Below are 19,908 nucleotides of genomic sequence, written 5' to 3'. Positions count from 1 at the left end.
GTGTGTAGAATAAGGCATGTATTGAGAAGCTAAAAGCGCAATTAGCAAAGAGCGAGAAGCCTATACACTAGCGTAATAATCAATTTGCATTATTTACAATATCCAATGTAAATCCTAAGTTTTATTCAAACTGCAAAATTACAGTATATGCAGTTTCAACTATAATGTACTGTAAATTAGGGACTTTAATATTTTAGGGACTTTAAGACTTTAAGAAAACAAATCAATAAAGTAAACAGTGCAAGACATTCTCCAGTGATGGAAGGGAGACATATTCATCCCTTGTTGACAGTAACCTGCTCAGCCTATAATATCTGTGGTACCTGGAGGCTTCGGACAGCACCTTAGATATGAATACTAATTAGGATTCTCAACAAGCACACCCTCTCATTCGCTGATTAAGATGGGCATTGTACTCCTGACATGTCAAATCTGCCAGTCAAAAGCACTGACAGATTCCCCTATGTTGTGAGCTTCAGGAAGTGAAAACAAAAAATAAAATAAAAATGCACGTCAACAGTGCAATTTAGTCTGTGTTCCTGAAATTGCTGCCTGTCTGAGAATTGTTAGGGTAGATGAATGTGCCAGTGATGACCCAGCCTTCATTTAAACTGCTTTTTCTGTCCATCCAGTTTCCAAATTGGCTGAATGTATGAGGCTCTCCTTTATCTTCATTTTCTCGTAGAAGTAAAATGGCTGCTGTTCGAGGCTTGTTAATTTGTGCCGCTATCATATACAGGATGTTATTGAATAAATGTGGGGTGAAGCTCTCAGACAAGAGAGCACACAGTCATGCATTCATAAATGTATTGATTTTATTTAATGCATTCTCTCAAGAGAGATACAGTACATTTTAATTCTCAAGTCTAATGGTTATAGCATAAGCTACAACAGCTCTAATATGTTATCCAGTTGTGCTTCTTTTAAGAAGAGCTTTTCTGGTATAAGGATTTGGTCAGATATCCGTCTTAGGTTTTATTGTGATTTTGAAAGAGGAGTTTTCACCCAGGTCCTGGAGAGCTCTTGTCCTGCACATATTTAGATCACTGTTAAATCACCAATTTCTAAAGATTTGGAACCATCCATTTTTATGTGATTAACCATGTGATACTGCATGTTAAATGAAGTAATTTAAAGAAATGGTGGTCCTACATGATAAGTCCTGGTCCATTCCCTAATGGCTGTTCCTAACGTTTCAAATAAGATGATACTCTCTCTAGGAGAGGTGGGACATCTAGAGGTTTTGGTGGTACTCAGTGGCAAGTGAGCAAATTACGATTGGGATGATAGCATAGCCAGATGTGTATGCACAGGTAACCAATTAACAATGTTAAAACCCAGGTTGCACACCCTTTATTACCCCAGCTGACGACTTCTGGTTGCCAATATCAATCAAATAGCTGAATTCCTGATTTGAAGTTTTGCCCACAGGTACTGTGGGTCCCTTTTGAGACAGAGACATTGAGACATCTTTAAAATTCTTTAAAGATGTGGCAGGTGTTGAATTCTCCAATAACTCAATGAAGGGGAGTTTGAATTTTGAAACTGGGATCCCCGTTCTGTATTCAGATGCCCACATTTTTGCCTCTTCCTTTTCCAGACCTCACAGTTGCTCAGTGGAGCAAACAGCAGCTCCATTTTGCTGGAAGTGGACTGGTGCCTCTCAGCATTTCTGTAATTTAGCACAGGCTGTCCCAGGAGAAACCCAGCCATATGCTCATAGCAGGAAGAAATGTCTTCATCATACATCCACCAGAGAGCCTTGTGAAAGTTGCCTTGGAAATAGCAAAGGTTCTTTCAGTCTTTCCTATTGTTAGACTGGCACTGAAAATGCACTTTAAGAGACCTCTGTCACTCAAAAACTAATTAGTTTCTGTTTGTTTGTTTTAGCAATAAACCACCAAGCAGATGCCATAATTCTTAGAACAGAAGCTTCATCTCTCCCAACATTTTGTTGCTTCTGTTATTTTAACTCAGCACTATTTGACTGGTGCAAATAATTTTAGTTATAGTTTTGAAGTGTTCCATCACCATATCTTTAAGTAATGGTATTTGTGGTCATTACTAATTACTAAGAAGGTGAAGTAAGCAAGCCTTCAAATAAAATAAATTGTTAGGAATATATTGCCACCCAATATTTAGCTTTAATTTGAAATAGGAATATATTAGCAGTTTGATAAATTAACCTATTAATTAAAGGAATGCTATATTTCTAGATCTTGTTCGTGCCTATTCTGAAATAATTTGTAATTGTTCTTAATTTTCAGTTAATTTAAATGCTTAACAGAGTGGTTGCAAACTTCTTTGCTTTAAACAAGAGAATAAATAACCTCTTTCTAACCAGTCTTTGGCACAAGATTAATTTTAGTGGATGAAAAATCATACAATGCCCCTATCTCACCTCAAAAAAAATTTTTTTTAAAGCAAATCATCCTTAAGATGTAGCCGTTATTTTTAGCTTGTTGTAATTACTTGTGTAAAAAACTGTGTGAAGTAAAACTTTAGAAGTAAAACTTTTTTTTACTATATACAGTTGCCAAACCAACTCACACCTGACAGTCAGGTTAAGACTAAAAAGACTGCAAATAATTTAGTGCAGAAATATTTCACTGTGTTCTCGGGGTTGGATTAAGCCAAGTATCCTGTATTGTATGAAAACTTAAACATAAGAAAGTTTATAAACAATAGGAGGCCATTTAGCCCATCTGATAGTAGCTCATTGATACGAGTACTGTATCTCATCCTGACTTTTCTTAAAGCAAGCCCAAGTATTGGCTTCAGCCTCTTCACAGGATAGGCTGTTCCAAATCCCACGCAACCCTTAGAGTAAAGCAGTGAAGGGCCTGCAGCAGGTTTACAGCACATTGTGAAGCCATAAGCACCCTGGGGGCATTCAAGTCTCTCTTTAGTGGTAAATGTTTTTCAGAAAGTCTTGTAGCATCATTAGAATGGATAATGCATGCGATTTTGTAACTTGGGGCCCCAGCCTGTCTTTCCAAGGTCCACATGGAGCCCTTGAGTCATACAATGCCCATCTCTCTGTTAAAGTTTAATAATACAATAAATAACTTCAGAACTGCAATGTTGGAGAGTGCTTACAGTTTGGGAATTACAGTTGGGAGTTTTTCTTTTTGGCTGGCTTGACTGGGGTCATTTGTAATTTAAGTTGTGATTCTCTCTTTTATGTTTAAGTATGTTGATGTTCAATATTTAAAACAGGCTACTTGCAATAATTATTTAGCATTTTTAATGCCCAAGTTTCCAGCCATGAGCATCATCATCAAGCTGAGTTCTGGTTTAAAGCAGGCATGATACTTGGAGTGTTGAAGTCTGCATAATTTATGGTAGAAAGAAAGCTTGTTGATTTTAATTAACACTGCTTCAGAGGTAAGTTCAGAATCCCTAGGTCTTTGGCATTCTGCCTTCTTTTCCAGCCTTCTCAATATTTATGAAATCACATGCAGACTTCCCTGCTGTAGAGCTGAACACTATGCTGTTCAAAGTATTGAACTTTACCACCACTGACTGTGTAGTAATCAGAATGTGTTTTACATGCTTTTTACCATTTTAATTTAATTGATTTTGTGAAACTGTGTATTGCTGCATGCCATTTGATATATCTGCTGAGCCTTTATGCCAACAACATTAACACTAAGACAGTTTTACACAATTCTCAAAATGAATCCCAGTAATTAATCATCCTCTTCACAAGGAGCGAGGAAGCCTTTCAGAGAGCTGCCAATTAAGCTAACAGCAATGAATGATGAGGTAGTAGACAAAAAATGAAAAACACCTGTATAAATGAGGGACACTAAGTATATAGAAAACAAAGGCTTCTACATGAGTGTGGCTCATCTGGAGACTTGGTGACTTTCAAAGAAGGGTGATTGTTGGAGCCTGTTGGACACGAGCTTCAGTGACCAAGACAGCCCAACTTGCCACTGTTTTACAAGCAACAATGTCCAAGGTGATGTCAGCATGGAACTTAAGGGAAAGCCATGATCAGCAAAGAGCAACAGTAGGAGTAAGCACACACTCCAGAGCGTCAGGGCATCTGCATTCATTCGAAGTCCAAGGCAGAACAGGTGAGCACCTATACAGTAAATCAGTTGGCTCTAAATTTCAACTGGCATGAACAGACAAGTTTCACAACAAATATTTTGCAGAGAACTCCACAGACAAGATACCATAGTCAGGTTGCAGCAGCGCACACACCCCTCATCACACCTGACAATATGTGTTTTCAGGGCCTGCAGTGCAAACAGCACAGACAATGACCTACTGTACCAAGCAATGAAGAAATGTACTCTCATCTACAAAAACATGGTACTGATGTTTCTGTATTCATATGTCATGTCTTTCTTAGTTACTAGATCAGAACCCAGTTACATTTTGTGGGATATTCTGGATGATGCCTGAGATAGCAAATCAACTAGATATGAGCTGATTAAATTTCATGTGGAATAATGATGCCACATCCCTCCTGCAGAATTCCAGATGTTTGTAGACTGTTCCAATGGTGCATATACACTACATAAAGACCACATAAGATGGCCCAATACCCTAATTAGTGAAGATACATTGGTGTTTCCTTTTTTGTCCACTACCTGTAATTATTTGAAACCAGTCTATGTTAACTGATGCCACGTCATCTGAACTCTAAGGATTCTGGTATTTTTTCCATTTCCAGTATAAGGCTGTAAACACTGGGAGATGGCGTGTTCTGTTCTGATACTTCAGGGCAGTGTAATGTTCTCCCAGCCAATATCAGATTTTGCAAATCAGTCAATACTTTGTGCTGAATGATTTGGTGACATAATATACTAAATAAAGCTATAATCAAAATAATGGGGTTGTTAGGGTCCTGGACTCTTGGAGGTTGTAAGTTCAGAATTCCCAAGTGAGACACGCCTGTTGTATCACTGAGCAAGGTAATTCAACCAAATGATCCCAGTAAATATACAACTGATGTATAAATGGTACAAATGTAAACTGCTTTTAATAAAACATTCGTCAAATAACTTAGTACTTTGTAGTACTTAAACTGGGATAAATCTATTTCATTTACTTGTCCCTTTTGTTTGGTTTGGTTTTATCGTAAAGCACCATGAGAGAACATATCCTCCAACCTGCTAAGTAAAGATGTGTCAAGATTCGTTTCACTGCATTCTTAACACGGGATGCTCTTTTAACACATTGTGCAAAGGAGGAGATGGTTTTTATTTTGTCGCTACCTATTCTATTCCCCTTTAACATGCGATGCAATAACAGGCCACCTTGTTTCAGAAAATAAATGACAGGCTGCTGAACAGAATACAAAATTAACGGAGAGGCGGCAATCAGTTGACATACAGTAGAAGATCTGGCTCACTCAAAAGGCTTAAAACTAATAGCTCTTTCTCAATGACTCTTTAGGTTTTTATGCTTTGTACCCAATTCTAAGATTGCTCCTCTTCCAGTGGAAACTAACAGGCGTGCTGTGGAGCCAGCTGCCAAGCGCATGGAGAGCTCTGTGCAATCAGAATGATGGTACTGAATAATACTGATGCTTTAATCATTTGTGTCTGGAGTGTCCTCTAAAAAAGGAAAATCTGATTCTTCCTGCAGAAGTTGAACAGTTTATCTCCTTTAATTGCAGTTTTTCAACCTCTTAATCCACTTTCTCTTTGGAGTTTCCTGGTTGAGCAAACATGACATGCTCAGAAAGGTCTAAGTATTATTTGCGAGACTCTGACACACCAAAGGTCAAGGCTCTGGCTGGTTAATGCATTTCATTTCTTTCACTGACCTCCACTTCCAACCTCTGCCTCCGTGGGAGCAGATAGTTCCTGACCTCTGTGTATTGTAAAGCAAACTCAGCATAAACCGTACTGGCATGTATCAGGTACAGTGTTACATATTTCGTAGAAATCCACACCTTACAATTATTTTTACCTTGATTTCTATTTCCTTTCTGTTTACTGCGTTTTTACATGGGATGACTTTCACATCCTCCTGAGGCAGCCTTTACTTCAAAAGGATCCCAGAGTGCTTTAGAAGTTGAAGGGAGGGACTAATGCCATCTACCACTTGAGCACAGCACCAGCTGTATAGAAAGCTTACAACACAGAAGTGATTAAATCATTTAGTCAATTAATTCATAGTTCTAACGTTTTAAGATGACTCAGAAACCTTTTTTTACCCAGGGCAGTGGGGTAAGACATACCTCTTCCTCATATAAAGGTCTAATGGGAACTTGATCTTATTGTCTTATCCAATAGTTGGTTACTCTTAAAGCACAGTGCCTCTTATCACCCACCACATTGGGGGGGCAGTGGTTTGAAATTCTGGTCAAGACAGGAAAGTACCCAATGCTACATGAGCAACAATCCAGCAGCAGTCTTATTGTACCGAGGTGCCTCCCACCCACGTACTAGATCATGCCTGGCTTACAAAATCTGATGATGTCAGCATTAGAGGTGGGATAGTTGCCGTCCGTTCACTTAGTAAGACCTGCTGTCTGATTGAATTCCAAGTGATTTTCAGCATCTTAATGAAAAATATTATAGGCCAGTGGCTGTATTGTTTTGTGCTTGGATTTGTTTCTCCCTGCGTACAGTATGTCACTACTGGTATGACCCCAACATTAACCAGTCCATTAAACAAGGTTGTACTCGGTAATCCTGGGAGGTCATCCTTGATTTTAAAAAGCCATGCAATTAAGTACACCGGTATTATTGCAGTGTGTACTATCCAGGAAATACATAAACACTTCCACAAAGTTCACTTACTGAACATCACTTTTTTATCAATTCTGAAATGCATTTTTGTCTGCTGGCTGTAAGTAAGCAGCGATTTAAATGTTTCCACTGTGTGGGAGACCATGTGGAGCCTTTTGTTTGCTTCAAAGTTGACTTTAGAATTAGTGTTTTTAGAACACGTTTGAACTCTTTTAACTATTTTACTACATTGTCCTTTTCCATCAGCCTCATATTTCTTAATGTAGATGCTTTGTGGATGAATATGACTGCTGATCAATAATTGTTATTTGAACAAATTGTATGGATTTAAATAAAACGGTGGAGCTATTAAGGGATTCATATTCAGATGTTGCTGCAAAGCCTGACTGATTTTAACCCTCAGGTGCAGCCTGTGGATATGCCAGTTTTCATTGTGTGCACACTAACCTTGTAAAATTGAAAGTTTTTCAGTCACAGGACTTAAATCAAATTTACCGGTCCACTCCTGTCCTTTTCTGCAAAGAAAATCACATTTGTTGAACCATAACAGTTTTACTCCAGGTCCAGTTAATCAGAACCCCTTTAAATCTGGTCTGGTTTAAATCCTGCAGATTTGATTGTGCAGCCACGTAATACTGTTAGCTAGCCCTGGTCACTGTGTGTTCAAGTGGAAGGCATACTTTTGTCGGCTCTGTTTAAGAAAAAGAAAAGGAAGCCTACCTTGTCATCTAAATTAAAAGGTATGGGGCATGAACACCTGAAATCACCAGAGGATTTATTTTTTTAAGAATGGTAGTTAAAGGAGATTATTAGTTTCAATTAAAAATAATAAAAGAGAAATGCCTGGAAGGAGGAAATTAAAAAAAAATATTCTCAGCTGAAAAGAACCTAGACAAGCTGCTGACATTACCGAATTTTAGGCACATTTATGAGCTCATCAGTCAAAAAGAATAGACGTGTTCTCTGGGGCCAAAGCGGAGTGTCAGTCCCCTTTTCCTTTTCGAATAAATGAACAGCTGTACAATTCATTTCTGGTGTGCTGCCATCTATATTCATAACCTATTTGTCAAACGTCTAAAATCTGTGTTGGTTTCCCATTTTCTTCGTCTCAGAGAGGAGGTGTGTGGGGGGGGGGGGGAGGATGTGCTCAGCATTTATCACTCCAGGGAGAGAAAAGGCACTTCATTCCACTTTATACAAATGTCCCTAGCACAATTTAAATCCCATCTCTTCAAGGCTGTTGAGAGAGGCTGAGTTGTGGCTCACCAGAGGACTGAATTGAAAGAACTCCCCAGTCCTCACCTGCCAACCTGCCTCTCTTGTTTGTTTTCGTTAGTTAGAGGGAATCTTGGTTGTTTAGATGGGGGAATTGTTCCAGGATGTTATGCTGCAAGGAGGCCTTTTCCGGACATTATTGCGCTGGTGTTTCTTTAATATGACCCAGCTAATTTCATTGCATGCTCTAGTGCATCACTGTCTGAAACCAAGCTTCTAGTTCTCGGTGTTGGGACCTGTTGGGAACATATGTACATAAGGTGGTCTGGAATTACTGATTTTTCCCTTTCGGAGCATAGCAGATAATAATAGTTGACTTCAATCAATATCCTTACTTCAAGGATTTAAAGGGTCATACTGAAAGAATGTACTTTAATAGTCTCGATTCATGACAGATGATATACTGTAAGAACATATGAAAGAGTGTTACAAAAAAGAGAAAGCCATTCTGCCCATCAAGCCCATTTGGGTACAAGTGGTCTAAAAGTATAGTTGCACCCCAAAGGGCTTTGTTTTCAATGAGTCAGTCTCAATTTCTGTGCAGTGTTCCATGCCTAGTGATCCAATAAAACTAAACATGGATGGAGTGCCTCACCACAGGAGTCCTCAAGACAGTTTAAAAGATAGCTGTCTTCAGGCCACTGTGACACTAAAGTGAATGGGACTGACTAGCTCCATAGTATTGTAGCACATTGCCAGCATATGCTTTTCTATATATTTTTACATTTCTCTAATGTCTCTAACTTCATACCTTGTTACTGGGAAGCAGTTATTTGATTTTCTTGGTATTAATATTCATGTCTGAGTACACTGTACAAGTCACTATGCATATTAATGTACTGTATTTTGTTGGTGTCTGCACCTTTGTTGTACTCTTAAGCAAGGTACTTCACCCAAAATTGCACCAGTAAAGTACACCAGCTGTATACTGTAAATAAATACACATGTATGTTGCTATGGATAAAAATTACAGCCATTTGCACAAAACATTTGAAAAAAAAAAATTGTTTTCTGTTTTTTGTTCTGCATTATGTGGAAAGTACATGAACTGAGGCATGACTTGGCAAAATAAAGTGGTCAGAGAGGAAAAGAGGTTTTGTCCACAAACTGTTGCTCTTCAGATATCTATTTGTGCAGTTGTTTAAGAACCATACCTTTTGTAAATACACCACGGATATTTTCCCAATCTGAAACTCAAGTGACAGTCAATTTTGAAGCAAGGCCAGTCCTGCTTGGTTATTTCATTGCTGTATTTTCACTCAACAGAAAAGGGGTTCACTATCAATAGCCCATGAAGATTGAATATATCCATCTTACCGCTTCACTGACTGGGATGATTAAATGAAATGCGCTGCCTAGTCGTGGCTGACCAGTGAGTCAGGGGTTACATAAGACTATAGACTAGCCTCATCGTAAATGCATGACTTCTGTCTTTGATTGCTGTTGAAAAGGATATTTTTTTTAATTCCTCTAGGGGGTCTGTGCTATGCTTTATTTTTGGATTGACAAAGCTACGCTAAAGAAAGTGTGCAGAGCTGTTTAGCCAAGTTGAAGGCGGGGATAAAGCGCATTGGTTTTTAGGATAAGCCAGCTCTCAGCTGTGGGGCTATGAATGATGTTAATGCATGGGAGTAGCAGGAACATTGATCTTAATGGCACTGGAAAAATTTCCCATCTCACAACACCTGATCTTTACAGACAATCAGAAAGCATGTGTGTGCAAAGGTTCAAGAAACTTTAATGCATAATAAAGTCAAAGCAATATAAAAAACAAGCTAAAAAGCTTTACCTCCCTGTGTTACAGACTACGTGCAGGCGGGTGAAATTTAATTCTGTATTAATTCTTATTGGGAATTCAGAACAACCTTCTTTTGTATTAGGCTTACCTGAAGCTCTTCCATCAGTAAGGCATGGGTAAAAGTGTGTGTAATCACCATGCTGTGTCACTGGACAAAATTTATTTTCTTTATTCTATGATAAATAGAAGTGTAGGGAATGGCTGGGATTTTCAGTTTAAGCCGGGGGCAGAGAACTGAAAAGATCTTATTTAAGATTTTATTTCAAAACCCGTTTTTGAATACGTTGTTTGGGTGAGATAAAACTATTATGAAACTACTTCCAGTCAAGGGATAAAATGTTTTGATAATCTGAATAGCAAGGAATGAACACTTCAGAAAGTATTTTGCTTACACTTTGCTTCCCCTTAAGCATTTTTTGCTATCTAGATCTTACGGCTGTTTTTGCATTTTCAGAAAAAAAAAACAATCGATGCACTTAAGAGTCCGCTCTCAGATTATATGTGTGTGTCTAGTGATTTTTCTGACCATGGTGAAAGTGCAATAGAACACGAATGCCATGCAAAATAAGTAACAACAGTGGCAGCTGTCTGCCTCACTAGGATAGTCATTACTGCACAAGTGCAATGAATTGCCAGTGAAATAAATTAAGGGACTTGTGTTCATGAAAAGTAGAATTGGGCGTGTTTGTTTTGAATGCTGAGGTGGTACAAAGAAAACAGATCGCAGGCAAAGCACACCCTTACTACTGGGCGAGAGACGAGGCTCCAGCACCATGTATTTGATTTAAACTCCCAGAGGGCAGAGCAGCATATGGTGACCGCTGTAAGGAGGTGCCCTTCCGTGAATAGGGTCTAGTCTGAGAGGGCGATATGAAATCCAATTGTTCACTTGGACTTTGGAAGAAAAACAGCAACATGCAATTTATTTCATGTACTCATGGCTGTAGCAGGGCAAGGGCTGTGGGAATTGCTCTCAGTTGGGTCCTGCCAGGAGCACCAGACAACAGAGTCTTAACAAAAACTGTAATTCCCAGGCCCTCTGGTATGAAGCGGTTCGAATGTGTAAGAAAATGACATTATACGGTTATTTTATTTAGATTTGACCCTTATTGCTGTGGATTTTAACAGAGCACTGTACAGAAAATGGAATTTAGTTCCCCTCATTGTTGGGGAAATATGAGATGATTAGGATATTTTCCATTTTCATTTCTATAATCCTGAATGTCTGATATGGTATATTGTAATATAGTAAAGGTTCAGCACCACTTGCATTTTGTCATGACGCCTCACTCATACAAGTGCACTCTTAGCATCAGTTACCAAGTCAATATACAGTACAAACAGAATGCGATGAAATAACATTTGGATGCCCATAACCATCCTATTCTTTTTTAAATGCAATCATTTTTAATTGTAATATGCTGAATCAGCTAATATTACAGGGAGGAGAAGGTGAATTATGAAAGAAAATAATGAGCTCTGCAAGCCTGCTCTGAGAGAATCCCGCAGGTCATGTTGTGTTTGTCAGGCTGGCAGAGGATGCACTCGGGGAGTGTGGCACCCACGCTTGACAGAGCTCATCAGTCAAGTCGGAGGGTCAGCCACTGGCTTCCCATCTCATTGATCTCTGAGGAAAGGCGTTCCCAGCTGCACCAGCTCATTGAGACTCGACATTCCTGATGCCTGTGTGCACCTACTCTGCTGAGTGATGTGCAGAGAGATGCGCGTTCTCTTCTGCGGCTGGGTGGTGGAGCCTTTCTATTGAAACAAACTTCATGGCTTAGCGGGAGCAGATTGTATGAAAGTGAACACAGTATCACCCAGCAGGTGATGGTTAAGGAAAATGTAGAATCTTCCATCTTACTTTTTGCTTGGAGAATTACTTGCCATGCATATTATGGAACTTCATTTATGAAGCTTTATTTTGTTGACTTAAAGGTACCATAGTAAGTCTTCTTATTAATGTTCATTTGTCATTATTACCATCATAGCAAATAGATGAGATTACCTAATGACAGATTGATTTTACTGTGATGTGGAAGTTTGGAACAAGATATCAAGCCATGCTGTTCAAGTCCTGGATGGATTCTTTCAAGAAATGGCTGGATGGGATCCGTAGATCAATTAGCCTTTAACTACCAAATGAGTAACACTACATGGACTAAATGGCGTCCGCTTGTCTGTAATCTTTCTTATGTTCTTAGGTTGCTTTGAGGGGAAATGCATGTACAGTCCAAAACCATCTAAGTGTATTTTCGTGTGTGTGTTCTTCATTTTTACAGTTCCTGGCAGAGGTGAATGAAGGGACCACAGGGGTGATCGTCAATTTAACCGTTGAAGACAAGGATGACCCAACTACTGGAGCCTGGAGGGCAGTATATTCCATCATAAATGGGAACCCAGGCCAGAGTTTCAAAGTCAACACCAACCCCAGCAATAATGAAGGCATGCTGTCTGTGGTGAAGGTCAGAACCATAGGACCCCTTCTATTCAGAACCCTTGCTAAGAATGAACAAACCATTTTTGCTGTATGATTCCTGTGCCATTCAGAATATTATATACAGATTATATCTACAGAAGTATAAAAGTACATACAAGTAAACATTCAAAATGTGGATACATTTTATACATCCTATTATACAACATCATGTTGCAGAACAAGTCTTCTTATGTACCTTGTAATGTTCTTTAATGTATAGAATGCAATGCAATAATGTATTGTTATTCCTACTATGTGTTATGCATTTCAACATTATGCAAAGTGCTTTTGAATCTTTTGGAAAGAAAATTGCTATATAAATGCAAAGAATCATTATTAGTCATTTGCATTAAGTGTGGACTGCAATGAATTATAGTACTTAAAACTCTAAGTTCACCTAATGTAAAACCACTATACTGCCAGATCTAAAAAGGTTAGACGCAGAACTGAAAAGTCCCTACAGCAGTTATTCCATTATATAAAACAAATTGCTGATTTCTCCCTGGCTTCTAACTCATGTCCTGCTTGCTCCTCAGCCTCTGGATTATGAGATTTCTGCCTTCCACACGCTTCTGATAAAAGTGGAAAATGAGGATCCCTTAGTTCCTGATGTGTCTTATGGACCCAGTTCTACAGCTACAGTGCAGGTCACAGTCCTAGATGTCAATGAAGGTCCCATTTTCTACCCGGACCCAATGAGAGTCACCAAGCGGGAGAATATTCCCATTGGCAGCCCTGTCACTACTCTCAACGCCTCCGACCCTGACTCGCTGCAGACACAAAGCATCAAGTAAGTGAAAACTCTATTAGCTTCTGGCATCAATCAATAATGACATTTCAATCTTGATATTTACTGCTGTCTTATCTTATGAGCTAAAGGAAGAACAAGCACAGGGTAGAGAAATGCGAGTGAACTTTTTCCTTTTGAAACAGCTCCCTAAGAGTAGAGAGCAGCCTCACATGGTACACTGCACAGGAAGATATGTGGGGTTTAATCCATTTTACCCTACACCTGAGAAAGGCGGGGTGTTTTTTTTAACAGATCTCAGTGGTATTGATTGATGCCGATTGATGCAGCGTATTTTACCTATACGCTTTTGATTGAAGCTGTAGCTCATCTGGAGAGAGTTTTGAAGAGCCGGCTTTGAGTCAGAATATCTTTACGTGAAGACCTGCATTTCTACTGTATGTGTGCTAATCATATCTTAATCAATTATATTAAGACGTTAGTTAGTAAATGGCTGAAACGGAGCTCAATAGCAGGCATTTTGAAATATCACGGGATAAATTAAATAATTAACTTTAACAAACTTTTTCACAGTGGAATAGGGTGTCATTACACCCAGATTTCAATTTTTTTTTATTTTACTAAAGATATTTTTTTTCCTTTGCATGTAAGGTTAAAAGAATAATTTGCATGTTTTCTAGTGAGAAAATAGTTTGTTCAGAATTCACACTATCCACTTTGTTTTCAGTTTATGTTTCAGCAGCAAATATTAACATTTTTTAAATGGACTATTTATGTTTTTTTCCATTGTTCTTTCTCTGGCCTAGATGTGCCCAACAAGTGTTTCCGGTTACATCCAGTTGAGAGAGAGACACACACTGTAGTCTCCACCAATTTGATTTGTACAAAAAAAATATTTAACCTACATTGAGGTTGTAAAGTATGATAGTTTAGCTTAGTGAAACCTAAGAATGGCTTCTATACCTACAATTACTGATCTTACAATTGCTTCTGAATAGCAAATACAATTACATTGTGTATCATAATATGCATGGATATCTTGAGTGAAAGCAGTCTCTTAAGATACAAGAGATGCCATCAAACACAGTCTGAATGTGAAGCCTATGGATTTGGAACCGAGCATTTTTGGCCACACAATACAGAGCGAAATTTAATCTATTTTAAAAGATGCCACACAATATGTCTGATCTTAATGTAAATCATTTACAGCCCATACAAATGGGGGCAGCAGGGAGCTTAGTGACTTTCCGCTCAGAGGTTCTGAGTTTGATCCCAGCCTCTGACATGCATGCATGTGAAGTTGGCATGTTCTTTCCATGTTCACTTGGGTTTTGGCTGGGGGCTCTGCTTTCCTCCCACTTTCAGAAGACATGCTTGTTTTGATTGGTTACTCTCCAGCCTCTTCTCCTCCTTGTCTATCTCTCTTGTCTGCGGTGGACTGGCATTGCATCATGAGGGAGAGCAGCCATGTGTGCTCAGTTGCTGTCTTGCTTACTTAAATTCCAAGGTACTGGGCTCCTTACCAGGGTAAGCAGATAATGGATGCATGGATGGACAAATTAGAGTTATGCTCATATGTACAGTCACTTTTTCACAAAAAGAGAAATGATTTGTTGACCCTAGATGTCCCCCAGAACCGCCCGAGGTACCGAGTGTTTGACGCACCAAGTCAATGTTTACTTAAGAGAAACATCACAGTTCATAGTATTTCACTGGCAAAACCCAAAAACCTTTACAGAAAATGGACAATATCAATCGAAAATAGACAACCAGGGCTTCACATAGCCGTTTTCAGAACCTAAGAACACCAAGGCCATCAATCTCAATAGCACTTTCTATATGATATTAGTTCAGGTGGGTAGCTGCGTCAGCATGCGTAGGCTGCAAAGGAACAAGTAATAGGTTTATTCCATGCTGAAAAAAAGAAGAAAGAGAACACAACGTTTCGGCCGTGGAGCCTTCTTCAGGTGTGAGAGAGACAGGGCAGTAGGCAAAGGTAAAGTAGCTGGAGAACAAAGGTTGGGAGGGAGGAGGAGTGAGAGGCGGGAGCAGGGGACAGAAAGAGAGGCCAATCAAGAGGTGTGAAGTCAGAATGGGTGCAGAGAGGTGTGAAATGAAACTTCCAATGAATGGAGAAAATTTAAAAGAACAGTAATCTGTCGTTAAGGGAAGGGAGAATGTGTGATCCTAACTGCAGAATAATTTTAGTTTCGGTGGTCTTTCTGATGTATGAGTTCGGAAAACCGTCTTTGAGAACACAGACGGAGAGATTAGTGTGGTCGTGGCCGTCAGAGATGAAATGAGAAACAATGGGCTTGGAGAGATCTTTAATCTTCACAGCCCTGACGTGTTCTCTGAAGCGGTCTCCGAGTCTCCTTCCTGTTTCACCAATGTAGATGGCTGGGCATTTACTGCAAGAGATACAGTAAATAAGGTTGCTGGAGGTACAAGATGCTGTCTGGGTGATCCGGAATTGTCCTGAGGGGCCTTGAATGAGTGTGGTGGTGGCTGTGTACTTGCAGGTGATACAGCGAGCTCTGTTGCAAGGGAAAGTGCCTGGTGTGGATGGTTGTTGAGGGCGGTCAAGGGAGCTGTGAACAAGGAGGTTACGCAGATTAGGTGGTCGGCGATATGAGATGATAGGGCGATCAGAAAAGAGGGCCCCAATGGAGGGATCATCCTGTAGGATGGAAAAATTCTGGTTAATGGTCCTGGGGATAGGAAGTGTGTTAGGGTGGTAAGGAAGCACCAAGGGAATGCGGTTGTTACGGCGGGAGTTCCTGATCGGGTTGATGGTCCGGGGGGTGTTTTTGGCTCGGGCAAGGGCCCTGTCAATCACACTGCTGGGATATCCTCTGTTGATAAAAAATGAGTACATTTCGAGGGCTTGGTTCTCGAAGTCGATGTCGTCGCTGCATAGGTAGCTTCACACAGCTACCTCCTGTACAGCTCATTTCACCCCAACCACACTAAAAACTCTCTTCCTTTTTCACAGTTCCTTAGGTTACGAAGACTATGCAGCGACGACATCGACTTCGAGAACCAAGCCCTCGAAATGTACTCATTTTTTATCAACAGAGGATATCCCAGCAGTGTGATTGACAGGGCCCTTGCCCGAGCCAAAAACACCCCCCGGACCATCAACCCGATCAGGAACTCCCGCCGTAACAACCGCATTCCCTTGGTGCTTCCTTACCACCCTAACACACTTCCTATCCCCAGGACCATTAACCAGAATTTTTCCATCCTACAGGATGATCCCTCCATTGGGGCCCTCTTTTCTGATCGCCCTATCATCTCATATCGCCGACCACCTAATCTGCGTAACCTCCTTGTTCACAGCTCCCTTGACCGCCCTCAACAACCATCCACACCAGGCACTTTCCCTTGCAACAGAGCTCGCTGTATCACCTGCAAGTACACAGCCACCACCACACTCATTCAAGGCCCCTCAGGACAATTCCGGATCACCCAGACAGCATCTTGTACCTCCAGCAACCTTATTTACTGTATCTCTTGCAGTAAATGCCCAGCCATCTACATTGGTGAAACAGGAAGGAGACTCGGAGACCGCTTCAGAGAACACGTCAGGGCTGTGAAGATTAAAGATCTCTCCAAGCCCATTGTTTCTCATTTCATCTCTGACGGCCACGACCACACTAATCTCTCCGTCTGTGTTCTCAAAGACGGTTTTCCGAACTCATACATCAGAAAGACCACCGAAACTAAAATTATTCTGCAGTTAGGATCACACATTCTCCCTTCCCTTAACGACAGATTACTGTTCTTTTAAATTTTCTCCATTCATTGGAAGTTTCATTTCACACCTCTCTGCACCCATTCTGACTTCACACCTCTTGATTGGCCTCTCTTTCTGTCCCCTGCTCCCGCCTCTCACTCCTCCTCCCTCCCAACCTTTGTTCTCCAGCTACTTTACCTTTGCCTACTGCCCTGTCTCTCTCACACCTGAAGAAGGCTCCACGGCCGAAACGTTGTGTTCTCTTTCTTCTTTTTTTCAGCATGGAATAAACCTATTACTTGTTCCTTTCTATATGATGACACACTTCAGCAAACTTCCAAAATCCATCGATAAGTAATCAATAACCCAACAAAACATGACCACAAAAGCAAAAACCAGTAAAAATATACTGTATATATATTCCATGTTTTTACCTTGTCCGGGGCATCAGTAAGACCATAAATACATCCCCAAAAGGCCAATCTTACTGATCTCCAGACTTTCAGGAAACTAAGAGTTATTGGCTATTAGAACTGAATTTTCAAACTGACTGCCTTGAAAAAGATGTTCTGATTGGTGGAAAACACTGTCATTCACTGTATTTTCAGCCACTCAGAGCCCCTAGGGGATGGGACTTCCCCTGGGAGCCTCTTGCGGCAGTCTTGCTGTAATCCAGCTGTCAATTATTGACACAGCAGGTGGTAATCAATCAGATTCTTATCAGTGGTCATCTTTTCACACCTGAAAGCAGGTGTTTTTGGAGGTTTTTTTCAATGCCTAACAGCAGAAAAAGGCTCTCTAGCAGTGCCTGAAGTTTTTTTTATACAGTAGCAATTCAATAGCTTTTACACATTTTTTATTATCTTTCAATAATTTTTATACATTTTAGGGGGATGTGAGAAATTTCATTTCAGGTCCAGTCTTCACAAAACATTATGTAGATTTTTTATCAAACTGTTTAAGTTTACACTTAATGCCAGGGGGCTAGCTTCAATGTAACACCTCAACCAGGCTTCTGCTTTGTTCTGCTGCAGAGATATAATAAAATATTAAATGGGAGAAAATTCCAGGTGGAAATTGGCTCTGTATCAGTAAGGTGTTAAAGCTCTGATACCACTTAGTTAATTTGTTTAAGAGTTTTAAGATGTTGCATCAATTATTTTTACATCTGCCAGGTCCAGGTTGTTTATAGACTGCACTTAAAATAGAAACTTTACCATTTATATCACAGAGATATCTTACAGTTTTAGTTGACTTATCAGACAATTTCCGTCTTTTTTATACAGTATCTAGCAATTATGAGAGCAGTAGTCCACCTCACAATGCTTGTCTTTCAATGCTAAAAATATTACACAGCAGGTGATGGTTAAGAAAAGTTGCTGTATTTGATAATACTGACACTGCTGTGCACATGATACATGCATAAACACACTGCATTTGGAATCTTTTACTGCATATAAATCTGCATTATTTTTTTACTTCTAAAGATCTCTGCAAAATGTGTTGTTAGATGTCAAATGTTTTATATTTGCTCTTTTTTGGCATAGAGTATTTTATTTGTTCATTTGAAATGATAGAGTAATTCAGTGGAATATAATGACGCTTAATTGCTTCTGCATCAATGGCTTATTGCTGCAATCATATTTATACAATGTATGATTATAATAATAATAAACTTTATATCCAGTGTAGAGTTGAATGTAAGGTTATCTATTTCCTATAACTTTTCCTCATATTTTTCTAGTGATGGCACTGTAGTTTTTGTTCTGTAGAATATTTATCACACAGTGTAAAAGAAAATTCATCAAGAGAAATTCAAAATGTCAAAAGTATTCCTCTGTCTCAAGCCTCATCCCAATTCAAATTACTTTAAAGCTTGAGGGATCTGCTCAGTACCTTTATCAAGTTCAAATATATTTTGTCATACAATTGCAGTTTTCTGTAACTTCTAATTTAAAAAAATGCTTTCCTGAAGCAAAATTAATTTTAGATTTAATAAGAAATTCATTCATTGAGACAGTATTTTCAAGCCAAGAGAATATGGTGAAGTGTAACACATCTTCTTTGCACTTCTGAAGAGCTCCTCAAATCTTGTCATTAGATGCTAAATGGTGTCAACAAAAGCCAGCTCATGGGTATGGAAAACAACTTTTGCGTGAGCCCATTTTTCACTATGGAACAAGTGTTTCATCGCCACATTTCAGTTTAGAAGGTAATTCAGTAGGGTATAATTGCACTTAAACAGGTTTAAGGTTTGCTAATAACCTGTGTGGCCTACTGCTTTAATCTTGTTTTTCTCTTTTCATGCCACTGCCAGATGCTTTTTTGAAAAAAGAATCCGCAATTACTTTAGCTTTTACCCTATAAAACATTAATCATTTTTGACATTCCCAAACAGTGGGAGGTGCATAATATTAAATAGCTTTTATGGTAATCTGCTTCTATATATTTTTTCTAGAACTACTGCAATTATGACCACATAATCTAACCTTTTGAATAATATTAATGTTAGCATTAATTTTAAACAGCAAGGTGTAAATAACCAAACCTTTCAGCCCCTTGTCAACTTTCATGATCACCTGTGTCAACCCATCAAACTTAAAGTACACTTCTTATTTCTTTTTTTCCCCTTATGTTTATTACAGGACAGAGAGGATATCTGATAACATAAAAAGAACAAACAAGAATAGGCCATTCACTCCACCATCATTGTTAGTAGCTGATTGATCCATTTAAGGACATTTTTTGAAAGACACCACGACATTTATAAATGCACTATCAAGTAGTTTTTACTTGGATCCTCTTGTGCGTCATTGCCATCTATTAATCAATGGCTACATGTCCTGTTCCTGAGTTCTGTGTATTTTGAAAATATTATAATTCCTAGTGTCGTGCTATAATCTACTAGAATCATACTGGGAGGCACAGTTGTTAGCATTGCTGCCTAATAGAGCTGGGGTCCTGGTTTCACTTCCGAGCCTAAGGTGTTATCTGCATGGGGTTTGCATGTTCTCCTTGAGTTCAGGTGGGTTTCCCCTGGGTCCTCTGGTTTCTTCCCACAGTTCAGATACATACTGGTCAATTGGCTTCTTTTTGCCCTGCTGTGAGTGTCTGTGTCTGCCCAGCAATGGACTGGTGTCCCATCCCAGG

At 39.5% G+C, this 19,908-nt stretch overlaps 1 protein-coding gene across 1 annotated transcript in view; it reads left to right on the top strand.

The window, feature by feature from the left end:
- The window catches only part of cdh13 (cadherin 13, H-cadherin (heart)), a 415,446-nt gene that overhangs the window by 316,769 nt on the left and 78,769 nt on the right, over positions 1-19,908 (top strand). The window contains exons 9-10 of the mRNA XM_015368155.2: positions 12,075-12,257; positions 12,808-13,061. Coding sequence (XP_015223641.1) covers positions 12,075-12,257; positions 12,808-13,061 — 437 coding nt within the window. The remainder of the gene's footprint in view (positions 1-12,074; positions 12,258-12,807; positions 13,062-19,908) is intronic.

This window comes from Lepisosteus oculatus, chromosome 20 (genome assembly GCF_040954835.1).
Source record: "Lepisosteus oculatus isolate fLepOcu1 chromosome 20, fLepOcu1.hap2, whole genome shotgun sequence".
NCBI classification, from domain to species: Eukaryota; Metazoa; Chordata; class Actinopteri; order Semionotiformes; family Lepisosteidae; genus Lepisosteus; species Lepisosteus oculatus.
This window is presented reverse-complemented; position numbering and strand designations above follow the sequence as displayed.